Below are 26,834 nucleotides of genomic sequence, written 5' to 3'. Positions count from 1 at the left end.
ACAAAAATAATTTTACTACTATATACTGATATTATTAATTATTATTATTAATTATTATTATTATTATTATTATTATTATTATAAAGTTCTCCTTTAAATTTGAATTGCAAAAGTGTGCTCATACATACACCATAGACAATCAAATCTAGGTCATAAAATAAAGTGCCTCTTAATAATGTACATTAAGTAATGTACTTAATATCTGAAAAATAATTCACTATACAAATAATGGAGAGTGAACGTGAACTTCATAAGACAAAGAACAGCCCAAGTCCCTGCTGAGTTATGTGCACCACGCTCTGAGGACAGGAGGCTTTGCACAAAGCCCCTGGCATCAATCAGCTATGGAGAATAGCGGACATTTTTATAGAGATTCTGCAGATTGCAATATGTACCCAGTGGGCTACGGGAAAATGTCTCCAGGAGGGAGGACAGGGTGGGAAAATACTGCCCTCCCTCCAATGCTAACTGTAAACGGCAGATGACATAATAAAGACCCGACATGTTCTTGGGAGTTTACATTTAGTGGTTGCAAACTGGGGCAGTGCAGAGAGGAATGAGTCTGTAATTGTGCATGCAATTCAAGTCTCTTCTGCATCAGACAGGTGAGGAATGGCTTTTATCCCTGCAACTTACAGTAAGTGGGCTCTAGAGACAGACGGCAGCTGCTTATTCTTCTCATTCACATTGTGTGTCTATTATACAGGGGAGATGCAACTTTCATCCTTTGATCTGCACAGTATGGAGTTGAAATATGGGTGTATTTTGTTTAATTCACATTAGATCATCTGTTATGCTGTGATGTTGATTTTTCCTATCATCCACATTGAATGGCTATTCTATAAATGGACTATTCTTGTCAATTCACATCACAAGGATAAGACATAGATGCCAGAAGATTAGTCCTGTAGGATAGGTTCCAGGGCAGTGAACACAGATAGGGCTCCTGTAGTGTTAGAACTTTAGATAACAACTAAACAGTACACACAGCACATTCTACAGGAGATAAGATAAAAGACAATTTCCTAAACACACAGACTTTGTAGGACTGCCTGTTAAATGATAAATGACCACACAAAAATAATTTTACTACTATATTCTGATATTATTAATTATTATTATTATTATTATTATTATTATAAAGTTCTCCTTTAAATATGAATTGCAAAAGTGTGCTCATACATACACCATAGACAATCAAATCTAGGTCATAAAATAAAGTGCCTCTTAAATAATGTACACTAAGTAATGTACTTAATATCTGAAAAATAATTCACTATACAAATAACTTTAGATAACAACTAAACACACAGCACATTCTACAGGAGATAAGATAAAAGACAATTTCCTAAACACACAGACTTTGTAGGACTGCCTGTTAATACACCTTTCTACAGTCTTTGGTGGGACAGTCTAATTAGAGGTGCTAATGAGATGGAAAATTGGATTTGACTAAATCTGAGTGTGCTTTGGTGGGTGTTGAAGTTTGTTTGGTTTGTTTTTTTTTTTTATTTGAAGCACCATGTGTAAAATATACAAAATGACATTAAATGATTCCCTTCTTTAATACATTGCTAAGCAGTGCTCCTCAAAGTGACTATAGAAGGAAACTCATGTCTGTGTGTATGACATTATTACAGAAAAACAGCAACTATTTACAATTTTTTTCTTTCTGGTTTTCAGAACTTTCTGGATATATATTGCCTAGACATCACTTGCTAACCCCTGGGGTTTAATGCAGCACTGTTACTGTCTTTTCACGTGTGTATTCCGTCCAGACACGGAGGACCAACAGGTTTTTACTTTGCTTGTGTATGCAAAGTCTAGATGTTTTTAAGAAATGTAGCTAATGTGCAGAATAGACACTGCACGTAGTGGAGATGTGAGTTCGGTCTCCTCAGGACCAATTAAAAATAAGCATCAATGGCTCACACTGTATACGAAAAAACCAGAAGTCGTGGTGAGGGCTGGTCATCCGTAGGATTGAAGAATATACAATAACTGGACAGTGCAATTCAAAGACAGATGTTTGTACCTATAGATGAATACATAGAAGAGGAGACACTTTGAAAACTGCATCAGATGTCCTGTGAAAGGTCACTGTACACCTGCTGCCTGGCCTCTCTCGATTTCTTCTCTTACCATTTGGCTGTATAGGCCCTTCACCAAGGCTCCTCTTATCCGCTAGGTCCAGCACGACTATGTGACTTTCACTGCACTATCGCGGAGGTCACTCTGTTACCTGTACTCTTTTCTTCCCCGCTGATTACAATAGACAGCAGGGCCCAGTGGTATGTAAAATTCTAAAGAACAAAAAAATCCAGGAAAAAAAATAATCTCTAGGGATTTGGCAGCCCGGACTCACCAGCCCTGTGGCTATATATAAAAGACAGATTTTCTTCCCTGTTATTTACCAAATGGGTATTATTTAGGCTTTAAAATTTCTGTCAATCTCATTGAGTGGATATTAAAAATGAGGGCTAGGATTATACCCAGGCTTCTTTTTAACATCTTTAACATCAACATTTAGTTATAATTTGAATGAGAAGAAAATGAGATTTCATAGATGGAAATGAACCCAGAATTTTCGTTTAATTGACCCTCTTAAATCAAATATGTGCCCCTCCCATCCCCCTAAAGTATACTAAATTGGCAACCCCCCTGTACGTGAAGCGGCGATTTCTGTTATTGTGTCATTCACACTTAATGGATATTTGTTATAGGGCAACTTGTTTGTTAGATGTAAAGATGGAGGTCTCAGATGTTAAAAGTTTCTCACTGTTTCTCATAGATTGAATTGAGGAGACTTTTTATTGTTTAATTTCAGGTTTGTTATCTACTCATGAAGGATGGACAAAGACAGGAACCAGGTGACTGACAGAATATTAAATCTCACCCTGGAGATCATCTACCTGCTGACTGGAGAGGTGAGGGATTCTGGGAGTGTCACACTGACATCACTTCTACAGTATCTCATTTACCGTATTTTTCGCTCCATAAGACGCACTTTTTCCCCCCCAAAAAGTGGGGGGAAAAGTGTGTGCGTCTTATGGAGCGAATACGGCTGGTAAGACGCTACCATGACACGCCAGCCGGGGCAGTGGCGGGTCCAGGGGGGGGCGATCTGGCCAGGGACTTGCTGCCGACGGCTGCACAGTATGTGCAGGTCTGTTTGGCAGTGACAGTGTTCTGCCCGGCTGCTCTGATTGTGTTTTAAACACAACCAGAGCAGCCGGGCAGCATACTGTCACTGCCGAGCGGACCTGCACATAGTGTGCAGCCGCCGGCAGCCTTAGATGTTGGAACGGGGAACGGATGAGATCGAATTGGAGGTAGAGTGCAAAGTATAAAACTTGGTGAGTACAGTTCTTCTCGATTTTTCTAATCTCCCCGTTCACTGTTTAACCTTCACCACCACCCCCCCCCCCCTTCATATTGAAAGAAAACTCAGGCTACCCTTTAGATTTTTTTCAGTAACCCCCCGTCTCACCCCACTTGTAGAACCACCAGGATCTTTCTCCGGAGCAGCAAGGTTTCCGGAGATTCTCATCCCCACCATCAGCCGTGTTGGTTACTTCCTCCTGGCTGACAACCTGGTGAAGTCCAAAAAGAAACTATCAATAGTTGTTCATAGAGACCTTTTATTTATAAACAAACTTTATGCCCCACTTCTCAAATCCATGACAAGAGATCATAGTTTTGTTTTGTGGTTTCGGCAAAAGCCACGATTTAGGTGCGTCTTATGGTCAGGTGCATTTTATGGAGCGAAAAATACGGTATTGTAAGAATAGCCTGCAGCAAATTAATCTTCTTGCAGAGTAATGTTTATTTCTTGAAAAAGAAAAGAGGTGTCTAGGAGGGGCACTCAGGATATATGAATGGATATGTTGTTCCATATAAAACATAAAGGTTATTAGTATGTTTAAAATGAAACAATTGTACAGTCCTCCTAATTACATAAGAAGAAAATTGCATATCAACTGCAATAGCTCTGTGGTCATGTCCTAAATTATTATATGTGTAATAATAGAAAGAATGAGTTATCACATATATGTAGGGTTACAGAGATATGGATGTAATTGTGTCCGGTAATCTATAGGGTCTATACTAGTCTCCTCATGTTGTTCTTGGATCCAAAATTGTTGGTCTATGATTATCTGTCTAAAACCAGTACATCATAGCGGGAGATAACCAGTATATTATAGATTGGATCTGAACAGACAGCACTGATATAAACACCTGCAATGTCTTGGATTATGTGCTCAGTCTTATAGCAAACGTATCACTTTGTTGCATAATTATGAGATAATGGGATTTAATATTCTCTAACTGATACCTATATTATAATAGGTTTATAATCATTATCCTGAAAGATTGCTAACATATAAAGCAATTTAGTTATCCATATATAGGGTTTCTGGGATATAGGAGTAGCACTGTCCAATAGTCTTAAAAATATATGAATCTTTACTGATCTCCTCACATTGTCATAGGATCAAAATAGCTAGTATATCATTTTCTATCTAATAATGAATTGGGATTTTATAAACAGATTCAGGTAATCTGGTATTCAGTGAGTCTGATTGGTCGACACAAACACAGATGTCTGTAGTTTTTTTTTTTATTATTTCAGTGCTAGGTCTTCTAACAAACTTGTCACATTATTGCACATTACAAATTTGATAGACATGTCGGTCTAACAAATGTACTCATTAATGTACTCATGTAAGGATTTATAGCAGATTTGATTGAAAAAGTAGCTTTATTTGTATAAAGTACAAAAAAAACAGACGGTACTTTACATTCAAGTGTACGCAGTACACCGTAAAACATAATTTATACATTTTAGTACAATACGAGGTATAAAGTACAAGATATAACATCCTACACTATACATCGAGTACTGCACTAACCATTCAAACGTAAACAACATAACATTTCAAAACAACAGTGGATGTGAGGGGATGGTAGGTGAGAGGGGTAGGGCGGGGAAGTCACAAGACCGAAGCTTTATTGAGGACGGACACAAAAATAGGGAAGGGTGCATAAATTAAGACAAGACATTCAACAAAACTTTAAACAGTGATGGGGGAATTGTTGCAGGGGGTAAGGGAGGGGAGGCACAAAGCAACATTTTAATGATAAAAAAATACACATAGGGGGAGAAGGAGAAGAGGGAGACAGCAATCAATCATCTTCCTCTTCCTCAGGACTGTCAAGGGTGTTATAGTCTCTTAGTAGGCTGTGGCTCAGCCGGTGACAGTCCTGGATGGTCATCTTCTCCCGCTTCAAAATGAGGCGATTCCTGGCAAGCCAAATAGCATCCTTAAAACAGTTCATTAGGCTCCAGGCCTCCTGGATTGCCTCATCGGTGTGGGTCCCAGGAAATAATCCATAAAATACCAAATGGTATGAAAGGCAAGTCCTGGGCACACTATCCTTAAGTTCATGTTCCATGGCATCCAGCAGTACCTGTGCAGTGAGGCAGTCCCAAAAAAATATGCTGAGCTGTTTTCCTGGTGATACAGAAGGTGCAGTGAACATATCGGCACAGGTTCCGGGAGTGGATTTATAGCAAATTGTTTACCTGTCGTGGATATTATCCCTTTTCTTCTTGATAAATGTTTATTTCTCTTTCTGCCACTGTCATTACTTAGGATTATGTACCTTCGAAGAAGCTCAGTGAGAGTGTGACACCCAGCAGCAGCCCCCATACATCAGGAGGACTGAGCAGGACCCAGAGCCCCATCATGGAACCTCCACCTCACTCACTGATACATGAGAGAAACAATGACCAGAGGATTCTAGAACTCACCAACAAGATCATTCAGCTGCTGACTGGAGAGGTGACTGCTGGGAATGGGACATTATACAGCAGGCATGTCAAACTCAAAACCCCAATTGGGCCAAATAATCAAAGTCTAAGATTGTGTGGGCCGCAAGAAAACTAAAAAGAAATAACCATCGTCAGCACAAACGGGTAATACATTTGATAAACAATCGACAAAATGTTATAATAAATGAACTTGCCAAACGAATAATGATAATGTTTTGAGCACAAACAGTCACAGATTACTAAGTACCAAGCAGTTTGCTTGAATTACGAAGGTGTACTGTTCTGACTGCGTGCGACAACATACAGCGGGGTGGAGGGAGACGAGCGGAATTGGCGCGCACAGGTGTCATTTGACACTGACAGGGAACGTTGACTGAACTCTCACTCAAACTGTTCTGTCGTATTCAGTGAATTTTTAAGTCATTTAACCGAATAAAATAAAACGCGGGCCCATTCCTCTTGTTTCCATTCAGTAATGTGGGGCCACAAAAAATATGCATTTGGGCCGCGAGTTTGACACGTCTGTTATACAGTAACACCAGGGGATGTGTCTGGGTGATGACTGTATCATTGTGTGTGTGTCAGGTTCCTATAAGGTGTCAGGATGTCACTGTCTATTTCTCCAAGGAGGAGTGGGAGTATCTGGAAGGACACAAGGATCTGTACGAGGAAGTCATGATGGAGAATCATCGGCCCCTCACAGCACGGGGTAAGATGAGGTTTTAAAGACTTGTGTCTGTGTATTTATGTTAATTGTGTAAATAAAAATAAAAAAATTCTGATATTCAGGATGGTTAAAGCTGATGCTTTTAGGGTCATCGTCGCTAAGGTTTTAATCTGGACAGTGTGGATCTGAGGCTCCTTGCCAGTTTCTCAGTCACTCTCTGGGTTTCAAAGACCTTTTCCTCTGGACAGTACAGAGGACAGAATTGGGGTTAAATAAACACTGTGGGCCTGATTCATTAAGGAACTTAGGCAAGAAATTTCTTACTTGAGTCTCCTGGACAAAACCATGTTACAATGCAAGGGGTGCAAATTAGTTTTCTATTTGGCACATAAGTTAAATACTGTCTGTTTTTTCATGTAGCACACAAATATCAACTTTAAATTTCAGTGTACAAATAAGCTGTGAAGTATTTGTGTGCTACATGATAAAGCAGACAGTATTTAACTTATGTGCAAAATAGAAAACGAATTTGCACCCCTTGCATTGTAACATGGTTTTGTCCAGGAGACTTAAGTAAGAAATTTCTTGCCTAAGTTCCTTAATGAATCAGGCCCTGTATGTTCCTTGTTCTCCGAGCAGGGGTATAAGACACTGCAGCATCCAGAGGTGGTTTGTCATGCTTTGGAGGACTGTCCATCTGAAACATTACCTACAAGGTCTAGTCTACTACTAAATTGCTTTGTTTAGACTGCCCATAAGAGTGCACCATCATCTTGAAAAAGTCTTAACAGGACTTATAAAGATGCAGAAATCTACTATTGTGAGACTCTAAACCTTTTTCTTTTCTTTTATGGTGTATAATAAATCTTCCTAGACTTTCCTGCTTACTTGTGACGCCGAGCTATACTGGTAAGGTTAATGGCAAAAAGTACACTCAAATCCTTCTCCTACAATTGTATCTTTAATTGAATTCTTTTTAATAAGTAGCACGATGAGACTTAAACCCCAGCTGCATAAGACAGCATTGTTCTGTGTCGAGTCTTATTAGCCATTTATAAGTATTTATTACTGCACTGGTGCACAATGTGTTAATCCAAATGGTGCCAATATAAAGGCGCTCAATTAAAGTTTTGTTTTGTTTAACAGATCTGTTTTATTCATTTGAACAGTAATAATCACATGCATCCAAATTCATATCTGAAATTATTACAGTACAATGGAATAAGATTGATACAGTTACACACCCAACACTCTCCTTGATTTTTTGTCTTGTACCTTAAGTTCTAATAAAAATTAAAGTAACACTACATACAGGGACTACACAACCAGATCGTTTCTAAAGATATTCCAGAGGTCTTCTCTCACTGAATCCAGAAGCTTTACTTTTCACAAAGCTTCTTGTTTCTGAAAATTGCTTTTCAACAATGCTACAACCTGATTTTTGTGACATTTGTAATAGCGAATCGAAGGGTAGATACACAAGAGTTCCGCAGCACCGTACGGTAGGTAGGACAAAATGGGTAAGCAAGACAAGAGGCATGACATAATACAACAAGGCGCCACTGGCGAGACATAGTATAACATGACTAGTACTGAATACAATAATACAGGGGTAACAGAGAACAGGCTACACAGTAGAGAGCAAACCTGGAGGAGGTGGAGGGAGGGACATAGCCAGTTTTCTTTTGCTTTCCCTCGCTGCGAACAGGATAGAAACCAAGCATGAGGGATGAGGTGTGGGATACTGTGTGTGGGGCGTAAAATCTAAGGTACATATATAAGAGAGGAGTGAACACAAAGAGGGAGGGAACTGCCCATAAGAGTTTACAATCTAATGTGGGGTTGGAACAGAAGAGGGTGACACGGGGTAGGTGTTAGGCGGGGGATTGGTATTGATCAGGTTTGTTTTTGGGAACGTCTGAAGCTTTGTAGGAGGGCAGGGAGTCTGATGAGGGATAGCGTTTTGGAGGTGGTGAGTGGTACAGGGGAAGTCTTGGAGGTGAAGGTGAGACGTGGTCACCAGAAGAGAGGTGAGTCGGTAGTTGTTGGCCGACTGAAGAGGGTGGGAGGGAATATATTGAGAGCGGATCTTTTTTTTTGTAATTTTTTTTTAACTATTAAAAAAAATAATTATTTTCCATGGGCTTAGAATTAGGGTGCTGCGGCCAGCTCCCGTCTCGAATACTGACGGATTTGTCAGTGTTTAGATATGGGATGCTGAAATGTTTCCTAAGAGATGTGAGCCAGCAGCAACACAACGCTTTGTCCTTCCCCGTCACCCCTGCACAGATGGTTTCTTCCAGGGATCAGGGCACAGCTGTCACTGGTCTTTCTGAGCGCTGACGGCTGCCAGGGATATTATCTACCCCAGCACACACAGCCAGTTCCTGCCCCACCAGGGATTAACAGATGCTACATACACAGGTCTAGCTGCAATGATTACCACGTTCTAAGAGGAACGACCCCTTTCATTGTTATTTCTCAGTAACCAGAATGAGGCGCATTCTGGTGGTCATTGTTTGCTTTTGTTCAGAAGACTTTGGGGTATATTTACTAAACTGCGGGTTTGAAAAAGTGAAGATGTTGCTTATAGCAACCAATCAGATTCTAGCTGTCATTTTGTAGAGTGCACTAAATAAATGACAACTAGAATCTGATTGGTTGCTATAGGCAACATCTCCACTTTTTCAAACCCGCAGTTTAGTAAATCTAGCCCTTTAAATCTTCGGAAAAATAATTGAAAATGTCCTAATACCGTTCACGTGGCCGGCAGACTCCCTCACCATAGATGTACTCCTGCATGTCCCAACCCCAATTACCAGAATCTCTGCAGTTTCCCTGGCCTCCGACTGATGACCGGAAGGTTTCTTGTGTACAGTTACACACGGTGGGGAGAAACAACAAGAAATGGCTACTTATTTTAGTACTTAGAAATCTTTTAACATATAACTAACGTACGTACTGTCAAGACCATATTCTGATCAGTCTGATTTTTCCTGACAGATACATTTAAGGATAAAAGTCCCGGTGGTTTTCACCCCGATTATCAGGCACCAGACTATGTAGGAGATAATAAAAATGCCAACAGGTCTAATCCAAGGCCAGAATACCTGAAAATATATAAACCAACCGAGAGGTCTGAAAGATCTATGAGTGACGAATCGGAAGACTTTGACGAATCGGAGGAATCTACATCTGGGGAAGAGGATGATCTCCCGGAAACTGACCTCTACATACACACGCAGTATACGGCTACTGATGCCCAAGAGGACGAGGAGTCTGATTCAAGCGATGAGGATGTCATTTATATATCCACAGAACATACACAGACAAAACATCCACCTTTATATAGAAGGGAGATTCCAGTGCCAAGGGATGGACCGAACCTCCTACGCATCTACAACCCTAGAGGTCTAGGCTGTAAGCCTACTCCTATCAGACAACTTGCAAAAACTACCAGCAACGCTCAGAAAATAAACAACATGTTAATAAAGTATGGCGAGATCAACAGGAGCTTTAATGTGAAACCGAGCCCCCCGCCTGTCCAGACGTTACAAATGACCCGGAAGTTGTACAGCTGCTCCGAGTGTCGAAAGTTCTTCGCTACTAATGCGGATATGATGAGACATCAGCGACTCCACCAGAGAAGGAAGCTGAGCTGCTCCGACTGCGGGAAGTTGTTTCCTTACAAGTCTCATTTGGTCAGACACCTGAGCGTGCACACGGGGGAGAAAGCCTTTGTGTGTTCTGAATGCGGAGAAAACTTTATCTGCAAGTCTCACCTGGTCACACATTTAAGAACTCACACCAGAGAGAAGCCCCTCGTCTGCCAGGACTGCGGAAAGCACTTCTCTTGTAACTCTGCGCTCATCACCCATCGGCGGATTCACACGGGGGAGAAACCCTTCATCTGTCCCATTTGTGGGAAGGCTTTCGCTCAGAGCTCCAACCTTCTCTCGCACCAGCGAGGCCACACCGGTGTGAAGAAATTTATCTGTCGCGAGTGCGGCAAGAGCTTTGCGCAGAAGAATGATTTAAGTAGACACTTGAAAATCCATAGAGGACAAATCGTTTTTCCACATATGTAGAACATTTTTTTGTTTCAAAATAAAAGCTTGTTAACCTTTGAAGTGTCTCTTTGTATCGAGCCACTAGTTTTAAACGTTAGTAAGTTGATAAATGTAGTGCATTGAGTACAGACTTTCACACCTTATATGGCAGCAATCACGCAGAGCAGGGTTCACAGTTGTAACATGTAGCACTTTAAATATAGAGTCACTGTCTTTGTAGTCGGCTTCAAACACTTCAATCTCCGTTATCTCAGCATTTCTGGCTGACGGATTTTCACCGAGCAGTGACAGTAACGTTCAATAATTTTAACAGCTTTTATTTAACTTTTCCTATATTATAATACACAAGAGAAAGAAGAGCAATAAGTAACAGTGACACACAGATTTTTACACCAACATAGTGAAAGATAAACCAATCGCTGAAATAAAGGTAAACGGATAACCTAGTGCTTCATTCAGACACCGGATGGAATGTTATTGTGTTTCATGTTAGTTAGTGGACAGAATGTTAAATGAATGTAATAAAGGCAGCGTCATAATATTTTCCACTTGTTAAAGAAGGAAACCAGGGGTAAAGTAGGGTAATTGGGCCAACATTTATGTCTCTACCTTACAGCTGTAACATTCTCAACCACTAGAGGGCACAAAAGAATAATGATTGGAGATGCGCTGTCCAAGGCATTGTACCCATAAATGGGGCAGATTCAGTTAGCTGTGAGGTGACAGCGGTCATCGCCTCACTGTGCATCTTGCCAGCTACTGCGGTACAGAAATCTTGGCTCATTTTCCCTCGTGTCTATGGGAGATTGAAAATGAGCGGAGATTCCTGTAAAAACTGATATGTCTCATCATTGTGCCCCCTCTCACCGAATTGAATCTTCCCCATATGGTGGGAATCGGTTGCCGGTGATCATCATCATGAGCTATTTATATGTGCAACGATGTCCAGCTGTGCACATTGCCGGCCATTACGGTAAGTAATTTCCGCTCATTTTTCCTCACACCACTGGGTGTGATGTATCTCTGTTGACTGTTGAGGAGAAACATTGCACTGAATTGAATCTCCACCATTGATAGTTGATATAATAAAAGGGGGGGAGGGGGGGGGGGGGGGTAGTGCATGCAATAGGTACTTAATCACAAGATGAACATGAGGATAAATTAACAGCTGAAACCTCAGGCACAAGAAAATAAGTTAATATGTTTACGAAGCAAGATAAGACTCCCCTATAGCATTATAATTTTTTTTATTTGATTATCCAATGTTCTACAATACAGTTTGGAAATCTATGACACAGAGACACAAAGTTCACAAAGATTCAAAAAGTTATTCCATTGTAAAAGCCAAACAAATAAATATCATCGTTAGGAATCTATTCTGAGTTCAGATACACCTCCAAATGGAAGTAGTTAAGTTTTCACGTTTCTACGATTGTCCACTAGGAGGCGGTGTTGCTGAGAACGACTAATCTCCTGCAGTTACCCAAAGTGACCGCCAGATGGCTAAGCCGATGCTACCATGGAAATGACTGCTAAAACCGTTTCTTTGTGCACATTGTACTACACCGCCCTCTGCGCCGGCTTTAGAAATATTTGCGATCATATTTAAAGTCTTCGTCGCATATCCCAGAAGCTAAAGTCCCATTTACTTCTGCCCCAAAGACATCATTAGATGCCCCAATCAGACATGTCGGCTCGATATCACTGGTACCTGCACATGCGCAGTACGGACAGCGGCTCTGATCACGCATGCGCACTGCGCTCAGTGCAGCAGCATTACAGGAAAGTATCCCGGGAGTTTTGTCCGCAGTTACAGAGAGTGAAGTAGTGGAAGTGACCCTGGGGTGAGTGTTACTGTGCACTGGGTGTAAGTGTGTGATTGGTGATTACATAGGAGACTATACACATGTTGTACAGTGAGTTATGCCGGCTCTGTGCCTTCCTCCTGGTGACAGATGGTGAAAGAGGAACTTTCATGACTTAGATTAGACCAGATCAGACGTGTGATCACCGACACATATGAACTACATACGCTGCATTGCAATTCGTTCACACCCATGATCTTACCATGTACCATGCAGACACACTGTACTATGTAGCATGCAATTACTATGTTAACCCAGGAATCTCCCAGACATTCTTTTGTTTTATGGCTATTCATCAGTCCTCGGTTTAGGAGAGTGACTGCCATTTTGTTGTAGTTCACCTCTTCCTGTGTGCTGGAGAGCGGCGGCCATTATCTTGTAGCACAGGGAGCTTAGTTTATTGTGGGAGAGTAGGCAACAACTATGGGTAACCCTAGCTGAATAAAGTAATTGTAGTGTTATTGGCTCACTGTACTTACAATGGTGGAAAGCAGCCATGTGATTTATGAAAAAAATCTTGTTTTCGTATTGTTTCATTTATACATTCTTAGCAATAATGACACCATGCCCAAATACATAAGGGGGCTTCATTTTTTGCACAAGTATTGTCTGTATGTGTCCTTCTGACTGCAATGCCGGCATCTGAAACCAACGCACCCAGCCTGCTAGCCAAGGCTATGAAGATGTGTGATAGGTACCTAATGGCAAGACACTCATAATAGTTCGCTTTGAAGGCACACTTAACATGGCTGCTTCTGACTGGAGTTTGTGACTAAGATTTCATATCTCTCTGCTTTGCTAAAGGGGAAATGTCTGTCTGTCGGGTGGAGGGATGTAGTATTTGCAGCTACAGCATGTCAAAAACATAGATATCCACAAATAGATGACAAAACATATATATATATATATATATATATATATATATATATATATATATCTCTATGGTCGATACAATGTAAAGGGGTATTGATAATCCCAGTTTCTTTAAAATCTGCCTCCAAGTGTATCACTTCATCGGAGGGCTTCGGTATCCTACATTTATCTGAGAGGGGCTGCTGGGCCATGCTGTTTCATCATAGGAAGAGTATATTACTGCTAGTCCTGGACGAGAGAGTAAGATAAATAGTGGTAGAAATTAGAGGTGGCACCTGTCCCATCCAATCAGATGCAGCATTCAATACACAGCTCCTTGTCCTTACATATTGAATACATAGGATGACTCCAGTCCTCTTGCACTAGAAGCCCTCTGCTGCATTTGATTCTAAAAACAACTTGTCTACAACTGTCTGCCACAATTTCTGTCCTCCCACTCTCTTCTTGAACCTCTCCAGTTTGGCTTGCGTTCCCGTCACTCAGCTGAAACCGCTCTGACTAACTTGACAAATTACTTACTCAACTAAATTTAAAGGCCCCATCTCCCTCTCTGCTGCTTTCTACTTCATTAAGCTCTATATTTTCCTAAACACTTTTCACACATTCGGTATATGCAAAACTGCCCCCTCTTGGTTTGCCCCTTATCTCTCTGCCCACCCCTTTACCCCCCGCCCACCCTATTTTTTCTCTCCCTGAGTCCCTGAAGGTTCTTGTCCTTGGCTATCTACACTTCACTCTCTACATTACCTCTCTGCTAACTTATTCAATCCTTTGGCCTCCAATACCACCTTTTAATACAAATCTATCTTCCTCCGCTGTCCTCTCTCCTTACTTCGTATCATGAGCATCTAGCTGCCTCTCTGCTGTCACTACTTAGATGTCACAACACTTCCTCAAACTTGACATCTCCAATTCCAAGCTCATCATCTTTCATCCTGCCAATTTATCTACCCCCCTTAGATTTCCCTCATGGTTGATAACATCACCCTCTCTCTTGTCCCCCATGCCATATTCAGTCAAATTCCTGCCACCTCCTCACCCGTATCATTACTAAAATCTGAGGAAGCAACAAAGTCCTGTAACTGTAACAGTCAATATTGGCTTCCACGTCAAATGTCCTCTTTTATTGATCATACACTACACCTTGGTACCCACCCTGTATGAGGGTTGCTAAATTGTCCCTGCGTCACCAGTGTTGACATGATGGCCAACAACTTGAGTAAGCCCAGGTCTGCTAGATGGAACTCTGTACCTCCAACACCCTCTTCATCTGCAGGACTTGCCTGTCCATCAACTGTGGGCAAATGGGCACTGCTTTTACCCCATATTTTTTTTGGCTATGGCTAACAGGTCTGGTATGGGATCTGATTCATGGTCGTCCATGAGCTGACAACAAATAGATACTACTCTCAGCTTACATAGGCCTTGAGCCGGTTGATGTGGTAAGCATTGAGTCCAGAGCTGTCCAGTGCTACACCATAGTTAACCCTACCGCACCACTTAACTACGGTGTATGGTCCAGTCCAGGTTGTCTGAAGCTTGTGCTTCCGCTTTGGTACTTACTAGTACCATCACTTTCTGCCAGACTTTTATCTCGCTCATAATACTGTCATTGCCGGTCCTACGCATTCTGAACATGGTCGCCCACGAGCTGCTTCAACAGCTTTGATCTGTGTCGTAACTGCTCTAGATACTGGAAAACCTAGTACCTGGAATGTCCCTTTCCAGCTTCCATGGGACCAAGTCTAATGGTCCATGTACCCTCCAGCCATACATTTGTTCAAACAGAGAGAATCCGGTAGAGTCCTGTTGCACTTTGCAATACGCAAATAATAGCTGCTGCCACTTCTTTCCATCCCCCTCATTCTACATATGCACACAGCAATTGTTTAAGGTCCCGTTAAGCAAAAAACTGTGTGCAATAATGCTGACGGATGGCCAACTGTTTCCTGTGCAGCCCTGACTTGGCGGCGTCCGACACACTCTCCCTCTCCCACATGAAGTGGTCTCCTGCCACCTTAGCTGCACTACATATCTCATCTAGTGATGGGTCAGTAAGTTGAACTTCCGTAAACTCTGTTCTGACTACCTCCCTCAAGTCCACATCAATTTCAGTCAAATTTTCAGAGTTACTCGCCGTCTGTGGTTCGTGAGTTGTGGGAGCCGATCCCAATAGTGGTGCCCTCTCGTGTGGAGCTGCCTCTTGTCCCAGTATGGCCATGTATTCTTGTATTTGCTGGACCTCCAATGCCTGTAGTAAGCACCAGGGCCCTCTCATCAGCCATCTCTTGACTTGGCCCTGCTTCTACCTCTTCAGTTTTGGAGTCCTCTTCCTTGTTACGAGGATTCTCCAGGTCCGATTAGGCTAGTTTCCTTATCCCACTCGTATGTCTGCTATGGCCATCTCAAGTCTTTGCAGCTAACATAACTCTGTTTAATGCACTTTCTTGGATGCTTTGTAAGACATCTGCTTGACTTGTTGATTCCATTTCCCTGGTCGGAGAGCAAAGCCACTCTGCTGCCACCAAATGTGAGATTGTGGAGTGCTTTAGATCACTCCAACTGACACTAGGTATAACTCCAAAGAAATTTATTTAAGTGTGGAAGGTACACTTAGAAGTTAGGAACATCAGCAGAGCACACCAGCGGTAAATACAATCATTAAAGGAGTATCAGAGTGGCAAATTGCAGGTTACCATCCCCAAAGTAGATGACTGGCAAAAGTCCCAAAAGCACTCAAATCCATTGGAGTCCTGATGGCAAGTTTACTCTGACCAGAGCATCACCTCTTAGGGCAGTCTTTCCCAAAATGAATACAACTGTGGACTCCCAAGGCTCCTTTTTATCCCCCAACCTGGGTGACTGTGGGAACTGACAGCCCCCCTGCCCTGAGGTATTCTCTGATTGGATAAAACATATCCCTGGCCAAACCTTCCCAACTCCCCCTGGTTATATGAGCTAGGTAACCCCCACTGATAGGGCTTCTGAAAGTCTGCTGAGGGACAAGGTAGGACTGTGGGACCTCTGGGGATGAAACTATGGGCCAGTAATGGGTTATCACATGATCACCACCAGCTGTACTGAACATTAACCCGTGAAGTGCTTTACTGTCTGTGGTTAGAAAATCCTTTATGATACCTACAGTCATGGGATTCTATATATCGCCATTCTTGTTATTCTGTTGTCTTCTCCTACCTTTGTAGTCTCTCTGACTTCTCCATCTCTCCCTTTCCTCTATCTGACCACCATCTCCTCTCCTTCTCACTCTCCTCTTCACCTGCTCCCTGCCCCCATCCCAAACCTACGCTGTCCATTCGCAATCTTGACGCTCTTGATCCAGCCACTCTGTCCTCCTCTCTCGATACTCTCCTCTCTCACCTTTCCTCCCAGGCCTGTCCCAACCAGGTGGTCTCTCTCTACAATCACACCCTCACCTCCGCTCTCGATGCGGTTGCCCCCGCCCACTCCGTCCACCCTCGCTGTTCTAAACCCCAACCCTGGCACTCCAAATTTACCCGCTTCCTCCAAAAATGCACCTGTACCACTGAACGCCTCTGGAGAAAATCCCGTTCCCTGGCTGACTTCCTCCACTTTAAGTTCATCCTCTCTTCTTACAGCTCTGCCCTCTCACTCACTAAGCAATCTTTCTTTAAATCCCGCATCTCTTCCCAGTCCTCTAACCCCCGCCGCCTCTTCGCCACCTTCAGCTCTCTCCTGGCCCCTTCTCCTCCCCCTCCTCCCTCCTCCCTGACTGCCACCGACTTCGCCTCCTTTTATCCCTCTAAAATCGAGGCCATCCGACTTGACGACTCCTCCTCTCTCTCGTCCTCCCCCCCCCCCCCCCACTCTTCCGTCCTCTCCCCCTAGCCACCTTTCCCTTCACTCCTTCCGCCCCACCACGGGTGAAGAAGTCCACTACCTCATCTCTTCCTCCCCCCCCTTCTACCTGTCCCTTGGTTCCTATCCCCTCCACCTTCTTCGCTCCCTTTCCCCCACCACCTGTTCCCACCTCGCTCACCTCTTTAATCTTTCCCTCTCCACCGGCATCTTCCCCTCTTCCTTTAAACATGCTCTCGTATCTCCCATTCTTAAGAAACCTAATCTCGACCCCTCCTCTCTCTCTAACTATCGCCCCATATCTCTTCTCCCCTTTGCCTCCAAACTACTCGAGAGGCTCGTCTGCAGCCGTCTCTCCTCCTACCTTTCTGTTCACTCCCTCTTGATCCTCTCCAGTCTGGTTTCCGCCCCCTTCACTCCACCGAAACTGCCCTGGCTAAAGTTACCAATGACCTCCTCTCTGCTGAAGCCAGGGGCCACTTCTCCCTTCTTATCCTACTTGATCTTTCAGCAGCTTTCGACACCGTAGACCACCCACTCTTGCTCCACACCCTCCAGTCCTTTGGCCTCTCCGACCCTGTCCTGTCCTGGTTCACCTCCTACCTGGCTGACCAATCTTTCTCTGTCACCACCTCTGGGTCTCTCTCCACCCCTTCTACCCTTTCAGTCGGGGTCCCACAGGGCTCTGTTCTTGGACCCTTACTCTTCTCTCTATACACCTCTTCCCTGGGTGAACTCATCAGCTCCTACGGCCTCAAGTACCACCTTTATGCTGATGACACTCAACTCTACCTCTCCAATCCTGATCTCTCTCCCTCCCTCCTCTCTAGGGTGTTCGCCTGCCTCTCTGTCATCTCCTCCTGGATGTCCTCTCGATTCCTCAAACTCAACCTTGCCAAAACCGAACTCATTGTCTTTCCTCCTCCTCATATTTCCTCTCCCTCTGACCTCTCTATCACTGTCGACAACACCTCTATCTCCCCTGTCCCCCAACTTCGCTGCCTCGGTTTCATCCTCGACTCCTCTCTCTCCTTTGCCCCTCACATTCTCTCTCTTGCTAAATCCTGCCGCTTCCAGCTGCGTAACATTGCACGCATCCGACCCTTCCTCTCCCAAGATGCCACCAAATGTCTTATTCACTCTCTGATCATCTCCCGCTTGGACTACTGCAACCTTCTCCTCACTGGCCTCCCCCACTCTCATCTCGCTCCCCTTCGTTCTGTTCTTAACGCAGCCGCTAGGCTTATCTTCCTTTCTTGCCGCTCCTCTTCTGTCTCCCCCCTCTACCAAGTCCTTCACTGGCTCCCCTTCCCCTACAGAATCCTGTTCAAGCTCCTCACTCTCACATACAAGGTCTTTGCCAACTCCACTGCTGCCTACATCTCCAACCTCATCTCTATTCACGCTCCATCCCGCCCTCTCTGATCTGCCAATGACCGTCGCCTCTTCTCCCCTCTGATTACCTCCTCATACGCGCGAATCCAAGACTTCTCCCGTGCTGCCCCCCTCCACTGGAACAAGCTCCCTCCCTCCATCAGAACATCCCCTACTCTGTCCATTTTCAAACGGGCTCTAAAAACCCACCTCTTTCTCAAAGCCTTCCAGTCTCCCACTTAACTTCCTACCTTTTTCTGCCTCCCTCCCCTCTTCCCCCTCCCCTGAATCTGCCTCCGTTCCCCTTTCTCTCCCTCTCACCCCTGTGTCTCTCTGTCTGTCTACCCCTCCCCTTAAATTGTACGCTCCCTTGAGCAGGGCCATCTCTCCTCCTGTTTCCTGCACCTTTAACTCTGCTCTCCAGCTACCTTTCCCCCCACCCCTCTGGGGGTCTCCCCGTCATCCGTGCCCTTCCTCTTGGGCTCCGGCACCTGCTGGTCTTCCCTCCCCCCTCTCTCTAGCTGTGCTTTGAGCTTACTGAGTTACTGTGCTTATTGTTTACTGTACTGTGCCGTCCCACCTTGTATTGTACTTGTTTGTCCCTGTACGGCGCTACGGACACTGAGTGGCGCCTTATAAATAAAAATTAATAATAATAATAATAATTGGGTCCTATAACCCATAACATTGTTCTAACATATCTCCCACCGGTGCAGTCAAAGTCCACACAGAGTTAATGAGAGGAGTATAATAGGGCAGAATTTCAATGACCCCGGAAGGAACGGGCATCACGTGGAAAAATTTGCCTTTCTTGATTCCTGGTAGATTAGCTGTGTTGTTCTAGGCTTTTGCTTTTGCTCTCTAGGATTAGCCACCTACCTAAATCAAATCTTTCACTAAAGTAATAAACCAAAAAGCCAGAGTATTATTTTAAATTCATTCATCGTTTTATAACAAATTACTGTGAATATTATTATTTTCGTCTGTTCTACCAAAATTCTACAGGGAATCTCTCTGGAAACAGGTTGTAGAGGAGGAAAGTGATCGTTGAAAGACTATGATAATTTAAATCATAACTGTACTATTATCACAATATCAACATATCAGCTTAATTTCATTTTTTTGCAAACCTATAATAAAAGGGCGGGACTCTTTGTATGCTCGTTTCTGTGGCAGGTCCAGTTTCTAGAAGGATGGATGTTGCAATTTCAGCACTATATTACGGATGCCTTAGTACAGCACGATAGTGACGGGCCGTGTCTCCCCTTTTTGGTGGGCGCACTCAATTTCACAGGCACTGGTCCGAAAAACTCTCTCGTCTGCAGCTAGATGAGGGTGAATCCCCCTAGTCTGAAAGTCCTCGGTCAGCTCACTCTGTCTCTCCCAAACGCTGTGTGGTTTTGTAGACCTCTCTGGCCCCTCGCTGTGGGTACTTCCCTCTGGGAACAAAGGCATTCCAGTCATGTGGCCAGACCGTGCCATCTTGGATCTTTCCCAGAGACCATTGCATCCTATCCTCACCCAGTATGGGCAACTACGTCCCAGCCCCCTCCTTAGTGAATTCCTGTACACATGTCCTCTTCCCCTGTTACACTTACAGCACCTGGACAATAGAAAAGCTGCTGCCCCCTCCAGGATATAGTAACAAAAGGGAGGAGGGTACTGGGTGGCTGCATGTTTATGCATATAGGTACAGTGCTAGATATTCAGCTCTAGATTAACATTTTATGTATTATTTCTGCTTAGAGGCCCAGTCGTCTGCAACTTTTTCATAATCAAAGTCTGTAGGATCTGGTCCCTCTAACGAAATCAGCATCCGATTATTCAGTGTGCTCTGCTTCATGCTGTTTCTTAGACAGGTTTTAATTAGTTTTAAAGCAGAAAATCCTCTTTCACATTCAGATGTACTTACAGGTATGGTCAGTCCAATAGCAGCTGGTTTTGTTAAATTTGGAAAAGATTCTATGAGCTCAGTTGTTGTTGACAATTTCTGCATTGCTGTTTTGAATTTAGATTTTTGTCGGACTCTAGCTCAAACAATTTAGATGCAACTGTCCGTTCTAGCTTCCTATTTTCATAGATTAGGATGTAGAATAATGCTCAAAAAGAATCTCACAAACCTCATTTTGATCATGGCTGTCTGTATTATAACATTGGAAAAACAGGATAGGATTGGCATACCTGGAAATCTTGCATCTAGGTGGTTAATAACTGTCTATGTATTCACCATAGATCTTGGTTTATGTGAAGGTCTGACCATTTACCAGCAAGATGTAGATGGAGATTTTTAAAATGAATAACGGGGTAAATGTATCAAGCTGAGAGTTTTGTGGCAGGTTTGAAAAGTGGAGAGGTTGCCTATAGCAACCAATCAGATTCTAGCTTTCATTTTGTAGAATGCACTAAATAAATGATGGGTAGAATCTGATTGGTTTTTCAAACCCGCCGGAAAACTCTCGGCTTGATGCATTTACCCCCAGGTGTGTGTTTTCAGTTCCATAATGCATAGTTTTGTAGGATCTAAAATGGGGTCTATTTCTGTTAGACATCTTGCCTTTGCCAAACTTTAGACAAATGAGGCAGCACATCTGAAAGCATCATAAGTGAAGCTTTGAAATTGTATGTCACATATTTGCTTAAACCTTCAGCTGTGATGTAATTTCGTTCAGTGGCCTCTCTTTTCCCAGTGCGGCGATGACACTGACCAACGATTCTCTTAAAGACTGTACTGCAAAGTCAACAGACAGCCACCTAGTGTGACTAGCCACTTTAAGTTTAATCTGAGGACTGTTCAGTATATTCTGGATTTCAGTTACACCAGCCATTCTAACTGGGGAATTTTGAAAAAAGAACAACAGTTGTCTTAAGATATTGTAAAGCTTCTTCTTCTTTCAATTATCAATGTCCTTCAGCTTGTCTGTGATTTATTATAAACCAGTTAACTGGGAGTCCAGTAATCAAGACACACACGCGTATATCCTTTAAGATTCTGAGCTGAGGTCATTTATTTTGAATCACTTTTTTATAGAGCTTATTGCGTCACTACGTTAATTTTTTCACCCAAGCCTTTTAAGGATATAGCATACGTTGCTGCTAGCTACAGCATAACATAATCAACAACTGCCCCCAGTCCTTATTTGGATATCAGTAGATTTCTTTCTCACATGAACAATCACGAGTTAAATTTCTTTATCTGTATTCTTCAGTTCCCAGCTTGCGATGTTGTGGGGGGGACAACCAAATTCCATTTTCACTGATACTAGCAAGGCCGCAGCTGTAATTTTCTCTGAACATCAACTGATTTGTCTGTTAAGGTTGCACAACTCAGTGTTTTCTTATATTATCACCACCATTCTGCCTTGTAAGCCTCCTAAACCCCCACAATATCGTTAAATTTGACTAAATAAGGCACCTCAGCAGCTGCTTGGGCACTAGCAAGAGCTTGGTTTATACAATGACAGTTGACCATTACTCCATTAATAGTTTTGCTACTTCTTTGTGCTTCCCATTCATGACAGCTGCTTCATCAGAGCCTAGACCCACCAAATTTGATTTTTTCAACCCTATATTTTGTTATAGTTTCAGCTTTTCCAACAGTGATGCTACATGTTGATATAAAACTAATAATAATCTCTTTTTTTAAGTTGACAAACCTATTTTTAATGTGTATAATAAGCTGCTTCAAGCTGAGATGTCTGTTGTTTCATCACACAGAACACTGAAGTTATCTGCCGAATGCAAATGTTTAAGCAATTCATATCTTATTTGTGAAGCTAAGATGTCGAGGAATTCTTGCATTCTTTGCAATATAAAGTTGCTTTTAAGTGTGTACAATCCATAGCCTTGCAGTGCTCAAGCAAATTTCCGTATAATGTATTATGTGGTAGTTAGTTGTTTTTTTTTGCCAACCAATACATAGTTCTTAAAGCTCCCACAAAAGCTCCTTCTGCAAGTTACTCAAAATTCAAATTGATTGTTCAATTTCTCCTAACCCAGTTTCTTCAAAAACACGCTTTTGAAGTATATTGAACATTTACTAATGATATGCGATGTTTAGAGAAACATTTTTCATACGAAATAGACTGATTCATAACAAGACCACCCCCCCCCCATCCCCCTCCCAAGTAAGAAGAACTGTCTGAACTGCCTGTATTATATTGGTCTGCTAGCGCCGTGGGCAATTCTCTAGGGAATCTGGTTTTTGGTTTATATGTCTGTCTGCACATTTTAGTGTCTGTTTCTGTTTACTATATAAAAAGAATTACTATATTTTTACTATATAAAAATAGGATACGGATGTGCATTATTAACTTCTACCTACCTAGTGCATGGCCTGCCCCCCTAGCCCTGTTTTCTAAAGCTCTGGCCTACTTCACGCTGGTCACTACCATCACACTCACTCACTGTCCCGTAAATAAACTGATCTGTATTTATAATCTATACACCTTTATAAATAAAATATAATGCTAATAATAAGGTATTGTTAACTGAGAACCTCATATTTTCAAAGACTGACCAATAGTTTAGCAATACTTATACTGTATGTGTGCATTTGTTTGATTTGGTTTATATGTCTGTTTGCACGTTTTAATGCAAGTTTCTTTTTATGATAAAAAAATAAGGATATGCATTATTAACTTAACTGTAGCCAGTGCAGAAGATAAAAGTAAGGCTATGACGCATTGTAATCATAAAATACCAGATCTCTAATTATTCCTTTTTAATAATGTGTCTCCCAACAGGAATATAATCAGGAACGAATAGCACAGAAACCAAACGGATTCTTCTCTCGTGGTTTGTGGGAGAGGTTTGTAGAAATAGATCTTTCAGGAGTGGGAAATAATGTCTAAGAAACGGGACAGTCTCAGTCTGGTTGACACTAATAGCGACATCACTGAAACACATGAAGTACAGAGCACACAGGAGACTACACCAGTGAAGCTGGACAACCAGAAAGAGACTTCAGAGGTCTCCTCTAAATCAACTCATAAGGTTCAAAAGAAAGTCTGCGCTACAAAGCCAAAGTACAACTCTTCTGAATCTGAGGAAAGCTCTAAGACGGACTCTGACCTTGAGGAAAATAAGTCTGTTCACAATGGAAAGGGTAAGTTCACTTGCCCGGAATGTGGAAAGCACTTTACTTCTGCATCCTACCTAAATATACACCAGAGAGTGCACACAGGAGAGAAACCATTTGAATGCTTGGAATGTGGGAGATGTTTTGCTCAGAAACAGCATCTCAGAACCCATCAACGTACTCACACAGGAGACATGCCACATCAATGTGCAGAGTGTGGGAAAAGGTTTGTTTGGAAAACACATCTTTCAATCCACATGAGAAGTCACACAGGAGAAAAACCATATAAATGTTCTGAATGTGGCAAAGGTTTTAATATTCGCTATAATCTTCGCATACATGAAGTTTCACACACAGGTGCAAACCCATTTCCATGTTCTGAATGTGGTAAAGCTTTCCCTACCAAACACCAGCTAAGTAACCACCAGGTTGTCCACACTGGTGAGAAGGCTTTTGAATGTCCTGAATGTGGGAAATGCTTCTCTACTAATTCACATCTTAACAGCCACAAGAAAACTCACACAGGGGAAAAGCCCTTTAAGTGCTCTGAATGTGGGAAAGGTTTTTCTTGCAGAGCTAGTCTTCGTAGCCATCAGAAAGTCCACACAGGAGAAAAACCATTTGCATGCCATGAATGTGAGAAGTGTTTTTCTGTAAAATATAAACTTGCCAACCACATAAAAATCCACACAAGGGAAAAATCGTATAAATGCGTCAAGTGTGGCGAAAGTTTCCAGAACCAGTCTGATCTCTTACAGCACAAAAAAAGTCATGAGAGAACATTTGTGTGTACTGATTGTGACAAACCTTTTAAACATAAAAGTCATCTTGTACAGCATAAGCTAATTCATACTGGAGAAAAGCCATTTGCATGTACAGAGTGCGGAAAACGCTTCAGGCAGAAAATAGCGATGATTTCACATGGACAGAGATATCACAATGGTGGAATAAAACCGTTTGAATGCTCGGAATGTGGAAAATGTTTTGTTCTAAAATATGAGCTTGAGACTCACAAGAGTGTTCACACAGGGAAGAAATCATTTTCTTGCTCTGAATGTGGGAAATGTTTTAGTGTCCGCGCTCAACTGGTTGTTCATCAGAGATTACACACTGGAGAGAAGCCATATTCATGCCCGGAATGTGGAAAATGTTTCCGTGACAGTGGTACTCTTGGTAAACACAGGAGAATTCACACAGGAGATAAGCCATTTGTGTGTTCCGAATGTGGAAAAGCATTTGGTTGCAACGTACAGCTTGTTTCACATCAGAGATGTCACACAGGCGAAAAACCATACATCTGTTCGGAGTGTGGTAAATCTTTCAAAGATAGAGGCAATCTTGTCATGCATCAAAAAATCCACACCGGAGAAAGACCATTTGCATGTTCAGAATGTGAGAAGAGTTTTAGAATAAACTCAGAGCTTGTTGAACATAAGATGATTCATTCTGGTGAGAGGCCGTTTCCATGTTTGGAATGTGGGAAACGCTTTATGAGTAAGAAAACTTTGAGATTACATCATCGAAGCCACACAGGGGAAATGCCGTATGAGTGTTTGGAATGCGGTAAACGCTTTAGATATAATTCAAATCTCTTACATCACAAGAAGAACCATTCAGGAGAAAAGCCGCACTTGTGTACCCTGTGTGGGAATTCTTTCATATATGCCTCAGGATTGGCCAGACATCAAAAAGTTCATAGGTCAAATGTGAAAAACGATTCAACACCAAGCTAGTCACTGTTACATAGGAGGTATTTATTATATTGGCTTCGTCAAATGGAACAACAGTGATTACACACTGATCTTGTAGCAGTGCAAACCTATATTTTAGAGTTTAAATTCTACCTTGTTTTGTATTTTAATAAGCAGTAGGGGCCGGAATAATAAAATCTTGTTAGCCTCTGGGTCAAAACTGTATTGCGCACAATAAAATGGCATAAAGTTGAAACCAGATTATATTTTGTGCCATTCCTAAGAACCTTTGGTCCAAATCCAGATTTTGGTTCATCCCAATTACTGAACAGTTTGTTCAAATATGTGAACTTGGCTAAAAAGTTAGGTGCCAGCATCTTTGTGAAGAGCCAAAAGTCAGAGCCTGACTTATGTGAAGCGATAAATAGGACAGGACAGGGCAGGTCAACTTGCTCTTAGTATGATTTGAGAATCAAGCATTCGTGTTCTGGGTGCTGAACTGGTCAGAACACCCTGGGGTGGGGGTACGTCTCTCAGTCTGCCCAGGACGATAGCGCTAACAGTGCCTACATACCGCCGCTTCATCCCAACAGACTCGCCTGCAGCACCAGGGGTACGGTTTTGTGAGTACATCCGACTTTTTGCCTTTATTTAATGTGCACGAAACACATAATAAATAAAACACCTTACCCACAATTGATCTCTAAAATCCCAGGGAAGCTGACCATCTATTGCGATATCTATAAATGATTTCAAGTGGATGAATTTTTCTATATTGAAGCATTCAAAATTACAATCCACTCATTTGAGTGCAGGGAAAAAATATATGTAGAATCCTAGTTAGTCACAGTTTCTGCTGTGATCCAGGGAATTGATGGGATACAGAATGAACTTCTAGCCATTTTGTTCTTTTTCTTTACTTTGCCTTTTGAAAAGTTTTGAAAGTGTGCTGGCCACGTTATCCATATGTTGGTTTTTATATGTAACCTAAACCCCAGCTGTTATTTTAAAAAAAAAAACCAATCGTTTGTATTCCATCCACGTGCCTTAATTTGCCTCTTTAAAATACAGTGCTTGCTTTTGATCGTATGTTGAAGTATTAAGGAAAGTGGCCCTTTTTATAAGAGGCCTGCTAAAGGGAAATGACATTTGACCTTATATAATTACATTCTTATGCTTATTATGCAATTTCTAATCAGTGATTTGCTATTTCTGGAAACTTGTGCAAAATAACTACACTATATGGACAAAAGTATTCGGACACTTGACCATTACACTAACAAGGACTATAAGACATTGTATTCAAATACATATACTTTAATATGGAGTTGGTCCTCCTTTTGCAGCGATAACAGTTTCCACTCTTCTTGGAAGGCTTTCCACAAAATGTTGGAGTGTTTCTGTGGGAATTCGTACTAGAGATGAGCGGGCTCGGATTCCGCTAATCCGAGCCCACCCGAACAGTGCGGATCCGAACGGGATCCGAGCACTGTTCGGATATTTCCGGCGGGCAAAAAAATGAAAACGAGGCTCTGTCGTCCAAG

At 42.3% G+C, this 26,834-nt stretch overlaps 2 protein-coding genes across 2 annotated transcripts in view; both read left to right on the top strand.

Moving 5' to 3' along the window:
- Nucleotides 1–487: 487 nt before the first annotated feature.
- LOC142095438 (uncharacterized) lies at nucleotides 488–26,834 on the top strand. Its single transcript, XM_075178384.1, has 7 exons — nucleotides 488–605; nucleotides 1,684–2,291; nucleotides 2,828–2,927; nucleotides 5,658–5,846; nucleotides 6,422–6,545; nucleotides 9,507–10,588; nucleotides 23,353–26,834. The coding sequence occupies exons 3-7, from the start codon at nucleotides 2,850–2,852 to the stop codon at nucleotides 25,330–25,332; spliced, it is 3,453 nt and encodes a 1,150-aa protein (XP_075034485.1). The 5' UTR covers nucleotides 488–605; nucleotides 1,684–2,291; nucleotides 2,828–2,849; the 3' UTR covers nucleotides 25,333–26,834.
- The window catches only part of LOC142159939 (uncharacterized), a 60,743-nt gene continuing 46,202 nt past the window's right edge, over nucleotides 12,294–26,834 (top strand). The window contains exon 1 of the mRNA XM_075214835.1: nucleotides 12,294–12,417. The gene's annotated coding sequence lies outside the window, so the exon portion shown is untranslated. The remainder of the gene's footprint in view (nucleotides 12,418–26,834) is intronic.

Source organism: Mixophyes fleayi, chromosome 6, assembly GCF_038048845.1.
Source record: "Mixophyes fleayi isolate aMixFle1 chromosome 6, aMixFle1.hap1, whole genome shotgun sequence".
NCBI classification, from domain to species: Eukaryota; Metazoa; Chordata; class Amphibia; order Anura; family Limnodynastidae; genus Mixophyes; species Mixophyes fleayi.
This window is presented reverse-complemented; position numbering and strand designations above follow the sequence as displayed.

Excerpts from the sequence above, each read along its gene's own strand:
- LOC142095438 (XM_075178384.1), top strand. The coding sequence starts at position 2,850 with ATGGACAAAGACAGGAACCAGGTGACTGACAGAATATTAAATCTCACC. Across the intron at positions 5,847-6,421 it reads TTCAGCTGCTGACTGGAGAG|GTTCCTATAAGGTGTCAGGA; the intron begins GTGACTGCTGGG and ends TGTGTGTGTCAG. Across the intron at positions 6,546-9,506 it reads TCGGCCCCTCACAGCACGGG|ATACATTTAAGGATAAAAGT; the intron begins GTAAGATGAGGT and ends TTTTCCTGACAG.